At 39.1% G+C, this 15,090-nt stretch overlaps 1 protein-coding gene across 1 annotated transcript in view; it reads right to left on the minus strand.

The window, feature by feature from the left end:
* ARHGEF38 (Rho guanine nucleotide exchange factor 38) overlaps positions 1 to 15,090 on the minus strand; it is a 154,149-nt gene that overhangs the window by 103,443 nt on the left and 35,616 nt on the right. The window contains exon 2 of the mRNA XM_002688091.7: positions 1,032 to 1,219. Within this exon, the coding sequence (XP_002688137.2) occupies positions 1,032 to 1,219 (188 nt within the window). The remainder of the gene's footprint in view (positions 1 to 1,031; positions 1,220 to 15,090) is intronic.

Genomic DNA, 15,090 nt, shown 5'->3' on the forward strand with positions numbered 1-15,090 from the left:
TTTATCAAAATCCTAAGCATGCATATCCTTTGACTTAGCAATTCCACTCCTAAGAATTTATTCCAAGCAGATAAGGTGACAATACCCAAAACGTGTGTTTCAGCATCAGTAATAGTAGAAAAACATTGAGAAGTGTTAGTGGTCATGAAAATAGGTCCAACAGACTGCTGAATGTAACAAGCATATTACAAAATAGCATGTGTGGTTCTGATTATGTTTATCTATAAAATATATGTGAGTGTTTTGATATGCAAGTGTCCAAACTGATGTCTGAAAGGATGTTTCCAACCATGTAAATAGTGATTATCATTGAGTCATGGAATTCCTGATCATTTTTACATTCTGGTTTATGTTTTTGCATATTGTTTGAATTGCATGTGAGGACCACTTACCACCTTAGTGATTTAACATATATGTAAGAGAAAATTCTTGTACCTTTATTCTAATTCCCTGAAAAGATCTTGAATAAAGAGGAGGAGAAACATTAACTTATAAACACCTCTATTTTTGTCTTAGGCCAGTTCTGCCTAAGAGAAAATTGTTACATTCAAGTTCATTTCTATGCTTCATTTTACTTAGCTAATAGGCATAATTCAATTGAGCTTTCAACGTAGGGGAGGAAAAAAAACCCACATAGTTTTCTCTTCTGAAAACTTGACCATCTTTAGATCAAATTAAGTGCTTTGTTCTTAAACTGCTTAAAAACTCAACCACTCAGAGTTTGTTGGCAGTTCCATGGGCATTCAAGAAAGAACACATAGAAATTTCAAAGTGGCAAAAACTGAATTTCCATTTCCGCATATCTTAGAATACAGTTTCCCTGATGCTGGGTGTCCCTGTGCTGACAGAAGTCTGAGTCTGGTGATGACTTCTGCTGTCTTGAACCCAGGGCTTCAGGGGAAGGGCCCATTGCTCCTGCCATCGCAGCGGTAGAGGATAAGGATCCTCGGATACACTTGGGTTCTGTGATTTCCCGGTTCTGGTGATCCTATTTAGGATGGGGCTGGAGGGACCCTCAAAGTTGCATTTACCTGTTTATTTCTCAAGGGCTGAACCACTTCTTGAACGCACAGCTCTAGATCATTGAGATAGTCCTTTTCCGTCTGTATCAGCTCCTTGATGATTTTTGCACGCTTTGCCATCATTCTCTGAATCTGATGCTCATCCTCCTGAGTTAGGGTCTCAGCTGTGGAACACCCAGCCTGTGGCGTCATCTTTTCTGTTAAATGAAAATGTGTATTAATACACCGGAGACATTCTGTTAGGATTTCTTGTTCATTTGTTACAAACATCCATCACTGCAGAATTATTGTTAGCAAGGAAGAAGGCTTAGGTGTCTTCACCTGTGTTCTTGGAAAGTGATGTGTAGATGTTCTCCTTCAGGCTGGAATGCTGTGAAACTGTGAGCAGGAGTGGGGTTTCAGAAAGAATATTTCTAACAGTCAGTTAAAAAATACTTGACATGTCTCGTCTTTAAAATACCCCATTGCTATTATAATAGATTATAAACCTGATCTTCAGCTAGAGGTAAAAATGTATAAAATCCTAGTACGGAACTTCTCGACATATTTCCTTTTAAATCAAGGGAAGATTTTTTAATTTGCGAATGGAACACTTTCCAATTTTGTATCTATTAAAAATAATTGTCCCTCATTCTAAGTAGGTGGTATGCATATCTCCATAATATGGAAAACAATTACATGTGATTGAGATTTGTCTTTCAGTTCACAATCAGAATCCATGAGGAGTGAGGCAGTGGTAGGTTAAATACATTTCAACCAAGATTTCTTATGCCTCATCTTCAATACTATGTATATCTTGTTACTGCAAAATTTTTGAACTGCCAAATGGAAATATTTGATAAAAAAATCACAGTGCTCAGGAGATGTTGAAATAAGTTGGAAGGCTCACATGTAGCCAGGGTTTTATAGAAGGTATAATGTGAGCAAGCTAAATATCTTCAAGGATGAGTTTCCCACAGTGATGTAAAGTTTTGGAAGCCACAAACTAGGTCACAGATGAAATCAGAGCAGTGATAGATAGTGGGGCAGCGAGTATGTGTGTCTGTAAATGAATTCACTTCAGACTTGAAGTCATTACAAACTTAATTTTCATCATAGTCTCTGTAGTTGCAGAAGTAACTTTATTTCCTTTAAAACCAATATGATTCTAGTAACTGAAAAGTAAGACCTTTTTAGGGCTTCCCAGGTGGCATTAGTGGTAAAGAACCTGCCTCCCAATGCAGGAAACTTAAAGAGATATGGGTTTGATCCTTGGGTGGGGAAGATTCCCTGCATGGCAACCCACTTCAGTGTTCTTTGCCTGGAGAATCTCATGGACAGAGGAGCCTAGTGGGCTATGGCCCATAGAGTTGCAGGATCTTCTCTTGGCTGACTCCAGAAAGAGCCAAGACAACTGAAGAAACATAATAGCAGAGCTAATGATTCCATGTAAAGAGAGACGGCCCCAAGAATGTGAAGAGACACAAGAAGTATTGAGCACTCCTTTCTCTCTTGCTCAGTAATTTCAGGAGTCCAGGCAGAGGCTGGAATGATGCTGTGAAGGTAATTCCATCATTAGTTTGAAAGGTGTGTACTAGTTTGGTTTTTGGACAATCCTGACTTGAAGGTGAATATGCTTCTGGGTCATTTGCCTGGAAACTATTCTTCCTTCCTCAGGAAAGAAGGATTTGACAAATACCATCTAAGAGCACATGGTTTTACAAAGCTTGGGCCATTCAGTGCTAGAGAAATAATCTATATCAGTTATTGAAGGAGAGAATCGTGGAAGGAGCTTTCATATCTTGAAGCAAATTTTGAGAATTTGGGGGTGCTTGATAATTTATAGTACTCTTATTGGAAGGTATAAAAATCTTGTCTTTCAGCACCCCAGATTCGAAGGAAAAGTTATAGTGAGATGTCAGTATTGTAAACTATTTTGGATATAAAAGAGGAGGGCAGGGCAGGAGGTGAGGAGATATGCAGTGAGCAGATTGTATTTGTAACCTGATCTTGTGACCTGTGTGAGCCTCCTTTTGACTGATCCTTTTAAAAGCTGGGGGGTTGGAAGTCAAAGGGCAACGGGGAATAATGGGGGTTCAAATAATCTGTCAGTTTTGGGGGACTAGCAAAGAGAAGGGAGTCTTTTCTGATTTTTGGCCAAGAAATATTCTAAAAATACATTCTCAGGTTTTTGTTAGTTCTCAATTCTGGAACTCAATTACTACATCAATTACTACTCCATTACTACTTCAATTTAATTTACTTTGCCAATTTCTCCAGTTGCTGCACTTTAAATGTACAATCCTAGATTTATTAATGAAAAATTATATGTTCTAATCCTGCACAGTATCTTGTTCAGAACCAAGTTAGGAGGTCACAGTGGTGGAAATAGTGTTAGTCAAGATATTTAACTTCAGAAACTTTTCTGTTCAGGTATAAAAACCTTCTGAGAGAATTCGGAGTGGCGTGATCTTGTGAGCTATCTTGTTTGCTCTTTTGACTCAAGTTTATTGTGGGAACAAAGACTTACATCATTTTCCCATCCAGTCTCTAAACACGTTCTACGTCTGCATTTCTTAAACCAACAAACTCTTCATGATACACTGTGAGCACAAGCTTTGTTGTTATAAGGTCCTTCTTGACCTTTAAAACTTTTATCTTTTAGTTACACAGTGTTTTTACATATACTGTGTTTTTATATATACTGTGTTTTTATATAAAACTATTTGTAGCACATGAATACAACCAACATAGATTACCAAGTCAGCAGTCAGCTATGATCATCTTTTATTTCTAGATAAAGCCACAGAGGAGCTGAATGTTTAGGAAAGAAGGAAAAATAAAACTTCCAAAATGACTATTTTCCAGGAGCTAGCATAAACTAACGGAGAAGGCAATGGCATTCCACTCCAGTACTTTTGCCTGGAAAGTCCCATGGACGGAGGAGCCTGGTCGGCTGCAGTCCATGGGGTCGATAGAGTCGGACACGACTGAGCGACTTCCCTTTCACTTTTCACTTTCATGCATTGGAGAAGGAAATGGCAACCCACTCCAGTGTTCTTGCCTGGAGAATCCCAGGGATGGGGAAGCCTGGTGGGCTGCCGTCTATGGGGTCGCACAGTCGGAGACTACTGAAGCGACTTAGCAGCAGCAGCAGCATAAACTAAAAGATTGTGCCAAAACTAAAGGGAAATGGAAGCTAAAAGAACATTTAGATAGTCTTGAAACTTCAGCGGCAGACCAGTGGTTAAGACTTTTTGCCTTCCAGCACAGGGAGTACGGGTTCAATCCCTGCTTAGGGAGTTGGGATCCTTCGTGTTTCGTGATGAAAGACTCAAACATAAAACAATAGAAGCAATATTGTAGCAAATTCAATAAAGACTTTAAAAATGGCCAACAGCAAAAAAAAAAAAAAAAACCAAAAAACCCATTTAGTTTGTTTTAACCAGAATACTGCTACCATGCATGAAAACTGTAACATGTAAATGATCCTCAACTCCAGCCTCTTTCTTTCACCCTCAAGTTTTATTTTTCCAGCAGTGATGATGAATTTTCACTCTTCTAGCCACAAATTTCATGAGGAACATATGTGGAAATTTTTGGCCAAGGAAGTTTATGTAAAAGGATTTTGCAGCAGTTTGGGGAAAGGATAATCAGACTTAAGATCAGCTTTGCCACTCTTCACAGAGAAAACTTGGTGGATAAAAAAAATAGTTAACCTTACACAGCCTCAGTTTCTTCATCTGTAAACTAGGAGCGAAAACCATCACATTAAATGAGCAACGGTATATGGAAGTTCCATAGGGTCTTTAAAACCATATAAATGTTAGTTATTTCCAGACACGGGAATAATAGGCTTCCTTTTTCTCTACTCTTGACCTTTTCCACCACCTAGGGCAAATAACGATCTCATTATTTTATAGTTTCAACTTGGCAAGAAAAATGTATGACTTGAAGTGGGTGGACAGCTATGTTCAGATGGGAGAGAAGGAGAAATAGGGGCATGGCTCGTGGAGGAAATTGAGACTAGAGCTGACGTTTGGAATCCTGCGTAGCTTTCCTGGGCTAGCTGTGTGCGTGGGGAGAACCCTCATCTTTTTGAGGGGTGAAAAAGCCCCCAAAGGTTGCTTGTGTGGGGCGTGGTTGAGGAGGTTGATGACAGTCTTCACTGATAGCCCATGTTTTGCTTAGAGTTTGTGTGCGCTCTTTCTGCTTTGCCATTGTTGCTGTTGCTATTGCTGCTGCTGTTATCGGGGTGATTTGAAGGAGAGGTAAGTAGTTTTTTCAAGCTATAAAATTATATTTTTGAGGTTAAGTGCCTAGGCTTTGTGTCAGACTTCCTGAGTTCAAATTCCACCTCTAACATTAGATATGTGACCTTGAACAAGTTATTTAACTCTCTGTGCACCAGTCTCCTCATCTGTAAGTTAAGTGATTGTAGAAGATGAAATGAGTTAGTTTGTTAAATACAATAGTGTCTTTAAAATAGTAGATACTCTGTAAATGTTTGCTATTATTATTAGAGGCAATTCCTGTTTATTAGCTATAATATGGTTTCCCCTGTATTTTTAGCTGTATTCTAATTTAGTGTGTAACCTTCTCAAAATATTTTCGTGCACATGTAAATGTACATACAGAAGTTACAATAGATATTTTTTGGTGAGCATATTATATGTGTGTATATATGTATATATACACACATACATACATGCATATACATTTATCTTTATTCTTTATAATAACAGTATGATCATCAGACACTGCCATTTATTTGCCTGAGCAATATTTAGTCTCCCACTTTTTAAAAATAAATTGAACTCTGAATAGATAAAAATGTTTACTTCTTAGATTCTTTTTCAAACTATGTCTCATTTATGGCAAATAAGATGTTCAGCAGAAATCTCTGAGAGTGGTTTCGGGAGTTTTTAAAAAGCAAATTTGGCTGGGATTCTGCTTCTTCCATCCTCCACCCCTTATGGTTCTTGCCTTCTTTTTATTGTCTGGAATGTGAATGTGAATCCTGGAGGGGCGGCAGCCATGATGGAACATGAAGTACTAGTCACAAAGATTAAATCTATACACAATGGACAGCAGTGTGTGGAAAGATGTGAAGTATCTCTTTACTCCTAGACTTCTTGTATGAGACACATAAATATCCATGTGTTAGGTCACATTTTTTTCTGTTCTTTTTATTCCTATGAGATAGATATTTTGATATCTAGAAATTCGAGTGCTGCAAATAATGCAACCTATGTGAAACTGATCTAGCAGGGGAGGAAGGTTATCAGGAGGACATTTGTAGTCTGGAGAGTTGGTTACCATTAAAATCCAGTGGCAAAGTATTTGGTAAATGTATATTTCTGCATACCAAGACACATAATTAGGGAATTGGTAGAAAATCAAAATGTTAGCGTGTTTTGATTCTTCCTTGTCACTTTCAACAAAAGCTTACCAATGAGATATGAGCTCAGACCACAGCTAGCCAATCTACAAAAACAAATGGATGAAAACACCCAAAAAAGATATTCTGCTGGTGGCCTATAATTTAAATAGCCTGAAAGTCCCAAAATTGATTGAAAATGCCAACCACTGCCATTCTTAAAGGAAAGCCCAGGAAATAGCTTCAGGAGAAGATGAGAGTGATGTCTCAGGGCTGCTGCTTCCATGAAGAGTACTCTGCCATTACAGAGAGGGAAAGCATACCAGCCTGGATAAATTTTAATGGTGTCTGAGAGACGGCCAGAGGCCATCAGGCTAGGGAAATTCTATTAATGCCAGATCCCACCTTCTTGGGCCTCATCCCTGAGTCTGACTCATGGTTCTCTGCTAATACCCTGCTGTACTTCTGAATGGAGAGACTTCTGGGTTTTGGAAAGTATCTCTGGGCATTAGTGGTCCTGACTTACCTCTTAATTATTGATATACTTTCTCCTGGTTTCTATAATCTGGATTCTTGCTCACTGTAATAGGCAGAAAATGGTCTTTCAAGGATGTCCACATCTTTGTCCTCGTAACTTGTGAGTATGTTACCTCACCCGGCAAAGGAGGCTTTGCTGATGTGACTAAGGTTACAGACTTTGAGATGGGGAAGTTATCCTGGATTCTCCTGGTGGACCCAATCTAATCACATTCACCATTCAAAGAAGAAGAGAGCAGAGGATAGGTGAAGACTGTGAGGGACTTAACTCACCATTGCTGGTTTTTGAAGAGAGAGGAAGAGGGCCTAAGGGCCAAGGAACGTGAGTGGCCTTCAGAAGGTGAGAACAGGCCACCAGGAAATAGGAACCAACAATCTGAAGAGTGAGGAATGGCTTTCCCTCTCAAACCTCCAGAAAGGAGCATGGCTCTATTGACACCTTGCTTTCAGCTGTGAGACTAGTAAGCAGAGACTCTGGACTTCTAACCTGCAGAAGCTGAGACAATACGTTTGTGATAAACTACTGTATTTGTGGTGATTTGTTACAGAGGTGATAGGAAACCAGAATCCCTAAATAATCTGACCCCTGAGAGATCAGTCTCTGTTTAGACTACCCTTTTAAGAACATTGAACTACACGTTGTAAGATTCCTTCCAATTTTCCATGTTTATCACTGAGTCTTCCTGAGCTACTTGTCCAAGATTGCCTGCATCCCAGTAGCTTGAGCTTTGATAATGAAATAGACATGAGATTGTCAGTTAGATGTTTTCTGTCAATACAGTTTTTCACTTTTCCTCAATGTCTTGGTTTCCAGTATAGGCCATAAAAACCACCCTTGGACCATAGGTACAGAATTGGACAGAAATTTTCCATTTGAGAGACATCAACAATAAAGCAGAGAGTCCCTGTGATCTGATGAATTACTGTATTGAATTCATTGTAATAGTTTCCCAGAACAACCACACAACGGCCCCAGTGGCGCAGTGGCTTTGAAGGTTACAGCGATGACAACAGCAAAGAGAAGAAATGAACAACTATAGAGGAAAGGCACGCCGCTTCAGGTATATTCCACAGATCCTGAAAGTGAGTGAGTGAGTGAGTGAGTGAAGTCCCTCAGTCGTGTCCGACTCTTTGCGACCCCATGGACTGTAGTCTACCAGGCTCCTCCCTCCATGGGATTCTTCAGGCAAGGGTACTGGAGTCGGTTGCCATTCCCTTCTCCAGGGGATCTTCCCAACCCAGGGATCGAACCCGGGTCTCCCGCATTCCAGGCAGACGCTTTAACCTCTGAGCCACACAGATCGTGAAAAGTGAATCCCGACTTCCTGGTAGAGACTCAGAGAGTTTACAAAACAACAGATAAAACATTTAAAACTATTTAAATGAATGAAGAAGCCTTCAAAAATGGTTAAGAAGTCCTCTGAGGTCTGGAGTAAACTTGAAGCTCAGACCAGGGAATTAAGTTTGGAGGCTGCAACTACCAATTACCCTGGAGACATCTACAGACACTGGTGTCCTGGGAAGATGGGAACTCTGCGTGTTCACGATGAGGAGACAGGGCATGTTAGAGATGGGATCTGGGCGAGATCTCTGGGCAGAGGGGGAGCCTGTTTAGACAAACAGCATAAAGCCAGGAACAGAAAGGAAATACACCCAAGGAAAGGTGAACTGGTTCAATACAAATAATGCTCCAGTGGGAGAGACAGCAGTAAAAATTGTCTTATCCATGGCTTTGAGTAATGATAGAAGAAAAAAAAAAAAAAAAGCGGGGGCAGGAAGGAATGTTCCCTAATAACTCCAGAACAGTAATTGCCTCTTATGTGGGTTTGGGGCCTGGATTCAATGACTGTTTAACAAATGATTAAGGGCCTATTATAAGCCTGAAAGTGTTCCAGCAGTTGAGGATACAGTAATTTTAAAAATATGTTTTTAAAAATCCGTTTTCTCATGGAGATAAATTTTAGTGGAGGAAGAAGAATATAAGTAAGTTATTTAGTATACAAAAGGTAGTAAGTGGTATGGAGGAAAATACAGCCATAAGGGAAGTACTCAAAAGGTATGAAATTTTAAAAAAGACAGCAGGGAAGTTCTCAAATTAAGCAAAGACTTGAAAGGGGACAAAGAGTAATGCATATATCTGACTCCTTCCTGGTCCTTGAACAGGGCATACACACTCTCACCTTAAAACTTTCCACTGGTTGGGTCCTCTGCTAAAAACTGTGTACCCTAGATACATGAATGACTGAAGTGGTAGGTGGCTGAGAGCGAGTGGGAGATACCAGAGAAGAGGGCAATTTTATAAGTATTTTAAACTTTTAAACATCTTCGTAGTGTTGCAGAAAATGTAATTTAGATATCTTTCAATTAAGAATACATGTCAAAATTTCGAGGCCAACTATTAAAATAATAAAAATACTATGTAAAGACATATTACCCACAAAGGGATAACAATTAGACTTGTAGCTGCCTTTACATCAGCATTGCCACAAGCCGTGACATAGTAGAGTAATGCCTTTAGAGAGCTGAGAGAAAAATAACTGAAATAACTGTTGAGCTGCCTAGCAAAACCTTCTCAAAAATGACGGTAAAATAAGCACATTTTAGAAACATAAGATCTTAGTTTACCACCAAAAGAGCCTCATTAAAAGTAATTCTAGATGTACCTTGCCCAGAAGGCTGGGAGCTTCCCAGGTGGCCTTCGTGTTACAGAACTTGCCTGCCAATGCAGGAGACATAAGAGATGTGGGTTGGATCCCTGGGTCAGGAAGATCCCCTGGAGGAGGGCATGGAAACCCACTCCAGTATTGCCTGGAGAATCCCATGGACCGAGGAGCCTGGTGGGCTACAGTCCATGGGGTTGCAAAGAGTCGGACATGATAATAAAGTGACTTAGCATGCATGCATGCACAGAGTGCTGAGCCACCAGAGAAGCCCACTGAGAGGGCAGATGGTCCCAAAGGGGAGAAGGAAATGCAAAAAGGAATGGGATATAAATAAACAGGGAAAGATAAATCATATGGAATATTAATCTAGAAAGAAGGAATCTGAATAGGTGGAGAGGTTATGTTAGAACAGTAACCAATGAAAGTGATAAAATTGTCTTATCTTTCTAGTTCTGAAATATTTAATCGCCTTTTATGTTTTACACATTGTAAAAAGGAGCACACCTAAACATATTATAGAGAAACTTTTAAACTCTAAGTATTAAGAGAAACTCTTATAAGATTCCTGAGAGAAAAAAATTCAGGTGAGAGTAGGACTTGAATTAAATTTCATATGTGTAATGGTGGATGCTAGAATTCACTGGAATCAGGTATAAAGGATTCTGAGAAGAAAAGATTTTGATTTTTTCCCCCTTGTTATGTATTATTTATGTGAAAAGACCACTACTTTCAAGTACAGGAGAATCTGGCAAATAGCTACCCTTGTAATCTCTCTGAAAACATTACTTTAGTAAGAGTACCAGTTAAGTGGAGATAGGACCCAAACATCTCAGTGGAGCAGGAGACGAAACAAGAGAGACTTCTTGTAGAGACTCATTCTCTCCAAACTCCCAACAAAAACATTCAACAAGTAATAGGATATTGCTAGTGGGCTACCGTCTATGGGGTCGCACAGAGTCAGACACGACTGAAGCGACTTAGCAGCAGCAGCAGCAGCAGAAAGTTTAGCAGTATCAGTACTTTGAGGCTAGGAGCTCTTTGGAGAGAGAAGAGATGGGCAAAAATGCTCACTCTTGTGTCTAGAGAGAAAACAAGGCCTTGGAGGAGTTTGGATCAAAGACCGGAGGTCTACAGCTCCTGCTGCTGCCCAAAAGGGTCTGATATAAGTCCAGAAAGGCAACCTAAGGTGAGCAAATAGAGCTAGTATTTTATCAAAGCAGAACTAATGCAAGAGATAAAAGAGAACATCAATAAGTATGAGGGTAATGAGACTGAAACAGATGCAAATAGAACAGACACACAAATGACCTTATGAGTATATTAATTTTTTCCTCAAAATTTAACGTTTATTATAGTAACTTCAAAAAAAAGAAAAAGAGTTTCAATGTCAGAAGCAAGTCATGTTTCAAAGACAAAATGGTTTGGATTTGGAGCACAAGACAATTTAAACAAAAGGGACCTTCTCCTCTTCAAAAAAGAGAAAAAAACTTTACAGGAGTTTAAAAAAATCACATAGAAAGGAAAGCTTATAAAAACGAGAACCTGATGTATAAACAGCATAACTGTTTCAAATATTATACTGGTGATGGAATGACCTTCAGAGTTACTATATCCTTGTATCTCGCAGGAACTTGGACTGTACATCATGTACCGCACACATAACTAATGCACTTTAGCTTGGCTTCTTTCTATCATGTTCCGTATGTGTGCTGCATCAAATTTCCTGGCAAAAATGTTATTTCAAGGTAATGTGTATAATAAAATGTTCTCTTGGTTTCATAACAATATTATTTCTCCTTTGACAATATCATTAGAATAATGCCCACATTGATTGATACTCACCTGCCAATTCAAATAGAAACATATGTTGTGGATAAAAATAGTCACACACACTTTCTCCCTCATAAAATATAAAGACTAAAGTGACTTCTCGGTGAAACTCAATATAAAACATCAAAAATATTACTGAAGAAGCAGGGGATAATCTTAAGACTCATTTCTTATTTAAATAATTTCAATAATAATATTTTCCTCTTATACAAAAATATATTCTTCTTCCCCCTATCATTGCAGCAAATATAGATAACATAAAATTCACCATGTCAACTAGTTTTTTCAAGGGCATAGTTCAGCAACATTAAGTGCATTCAGATTGTTGTATAACCATCACCACCATCCTTCTCCAGAAGTTAGTCATCTTCTCAAAGGGAAACCCACATCCATTAAACAGTAACTCCCTGTTTCCTCCTCCCCCAGCCACCATTCTACTTTTTGTCCAATGAATTTGGCTACTGTAGGTCCCTCATATAAGCAGACTCATAGAACTTTTTTTAATGAATGGTTTATTTCACTTAGCATAATGTCTTCAAGTTCATCTGTGTATAGTAGATGTCAGAATGGTCTTCCTTTCTTTAGGCAAGAATATCAAATGGGAGAAAGTCACTCTCTTCAGCAAGTAGTGCTGGGAAAGTTCCACAGTCACACGTAAATCAATGAAGTTAGAACACACCCTCACACCATGCCCCAAAATAAACTCAAGATGGCTTAAAGACTTAAATATAAGACAAGACACTCTAAAACTCCAAGAGAGAACACAGGCAAAACATTCTCTGACGAATCACACCAATGTTTTCTTAGGGTAGTCTCCCAAGGCAATAGAAACAAAAACAAAAGATAAATGAGAGCTAACCAAACCTATAAGCTTTTGCATAGCAAAGGAAAACCATTAAAAAAATTTTGAAAGATAACCTACAGAATGGGAGAAAATATTTGCAAACGAGACAGACAAGGGCTTAGTATATGATCAGCTCCAAAATATACAATCAGCTCATACAACTCAAAAAAAAAAAAAAAAATCAGAAAATGGTCAGAAAACCTTAATAGACATTTCTTCAAAGAAGACATACAGATGGCCAGTAGGCATATGGAAAAATTGCTCAACTTTGCTAATTATTAGAGAAATGCAAATCAAAGCTACACTGACTATCACCTCTCACCAGTCACAATGACCATCATTAAAAAGTCTACAAATAACAAATGCTGAAGAAGGTGTGGAGAAAAAGAAACTCTCCTGCGCTGTTGGTGGAAATGTAAGCTGGTACAGCCACTATGGAAAACAGTATGGAGATGCCTCAGAAAACTAAAAATAGAATTTCCATATGATCCAGCAATCCCACTCCTGTGAATATACCTGGACGGATCTATAAACCAAAAAGATACACACACCCCTATGTTCATAGCAGCACTATTCACAATAGCCAACACATGGAAACAAACTAAATGTCCACTGACAGATGGATGGATACAGAAAATGTGGTACATATATACAATGGAGCACTGCTGCTGCTGCTAAGTCACTCCAGTCGTGTCCGACTCTGTGCGACCCCATAGACGGCAGCCCACCAGGCTCCCCCGTCCCTGGGATTTTCCAGGCAAGAACACTGGAGTGGGTGGCCATTTCCTTCTCCAATGCATGAAAGTGAAAAGTGAAAATGAAGTCGCTCAGTTGTGTCTGACTCCTAGCGACCCCATGGACTGCAGCCTACCATGCTCCTCCATCCATGGGATTCTCCAGGCAAGAGTACTGGGTGGGTGGCCATTGCCTTCTCCGAATGGAGCACTACTCAGCCATAAAAAATGAAATAATGCCATTTGCAGCAACATGAATGCAACTAGAAATTATCATACTAAGTGAAGTATGTCAGAAAGACAAAGACAAATACCATGTGATATCACTTATATGTGGTATCTAAAATATGTCATGAATGAACATATCTACAAAGCAGAAATAGACTCATAGATGTAGACAACAGATTTGCAGTTGCCAAGAGGGAGTGGAGGAGATGGAGGGACTGGGAGTTTGGAGGTGGTAGATGCAAACTGTTACATTTATGTACAGCACAGGAAACTATACTATGATAAACTGTAATGGAAAAGAATATAAAAAAAGAACATACATGTGTATAATTGAGTCACTTTGATATACTTCAGAGACTGGCATAACATTGTAAACCAAATATATTTCAATTTAAAAAATAATTGTCTTTCGTTTTAAGGTCAAATAATATTCCACTATAAGTATAGAGCATATTTTGTTCATATAATAGACGTTGTTGTTCAGTCACTCAGTTGTGTCTGACTCTTTGTGACCCCACGGACACTATCCTTCACTATCTCCTTGAGTTTACTCAGATTCATGTCTATTATATTGATGATGCTATCCAACCGTCTCATCCTGTTGCTCCCTTCTCCTCTTGCCCTCAGTCTTTCCCAGCATCAGTGTATTTTCTTAAAAAATATTTTTGATAGAAAAGCATTATACACTGTGACTGCAATTATACTAATTGTATTGTGATCACCTATAAGAGTAACAGTTATCAAGTACCTGTTATATACCAATGAAAAATATATACTATATTTTATCTATATATAGATATATAGATATCTATATCTGTGTCTATAATCTTCCTCACAATGCTGCAAATGGAGTATCACACTAATTTTTCAAATGAGGAAAGCGAATGCAGTGGCTCACAGAGTATGCAGAAGTGATGGGATTCAAACCAGGCACGCTTAACTCTGAAGCCCAGGCTCTCTTCCCTCCTTAACCAGTCTGCTTATGCTGTGATCAGGGTATGCTGTGTTGTGTGCAATAAAATTGTGCTGGACAGGCACACACACAGTTCAATTCTGACTCTGCCACCCACTAGCTGTGTGACCTTGGCCAAGTCATTTGGACTCACTAAATTGCTTCCTCTGTAGAGGAAGAATAAGAACAATCGTGATAGCGGTGATAATGGACATGCGTGCTGAGTCACTCAGTTGTGTCCAACTCTTTGCAACACCATGGACTCAGCCCGCCAGGATCCTCTGTCCATGGGATCCTCCAGGCAAGAATACTGGAGTGGGTTGCCATTTCCTACTCCAGAGGATCTTCCCAAGCCAGGGATCCAACCTGTGTCTCGTGCAGCTCCTGTATTGCAGGCAGATTCTTTACCAGGAAGCCACCAGGAAGCCCCCAGTAATGATAATAAAACCTAACATTTCTGAGTACAGTCAGTTCTCTGTATCTGTGGGTTCTGAACCCATGGATTCAACCAACCAAGGATTGAGAAAAAAAATTTTTTTAATTCCAGAAAGTTTCAAAAAGCAAAACTTGAACTTGCTGAGTGCCCAGCAACTATTTACATGCCACTAACAATGTATTAGGTATTATGAGTAACCTAAAAATGATTTAACAAATACTGGAGGATGTGTAAATATTATGCCATTTTATATGAGGGACTTGCACGTCTGTGGAGTTTGGTATCTGTGTGGGTCCTGGAATCAATTTCCCATGGATTCCAAGGGATGGTTACTTACTTTGTGCTAAATACTGAGCCTGTCCTGAATTAGCTCTTCAATCCTTACAAAAATACTACATAATGGATTTTTTTAAGTTCCATGAATATTTACTGAGTCTTTATTAACCAGACATTTTTCCAGGGGATGGGGGTCTCACATTGGTAAA

The sequence above is a fragment of the Bos taurus genome, chromosome 6 (genome assembly GCF_002263795.3).
Source record: "Bos taurus isolate L1 Dominette 01449 registration number 42190680 breed Hereford chromosome 6, ARS-UCD2.0, whole genome shotgun sequence".
Taxonomy (NCBI): domain Eukaryota; kingdom Metazoa; phylum Chordata; class Mammalia; order Artiodactyla; family Bovidae; genus Bos; species Bos taurus.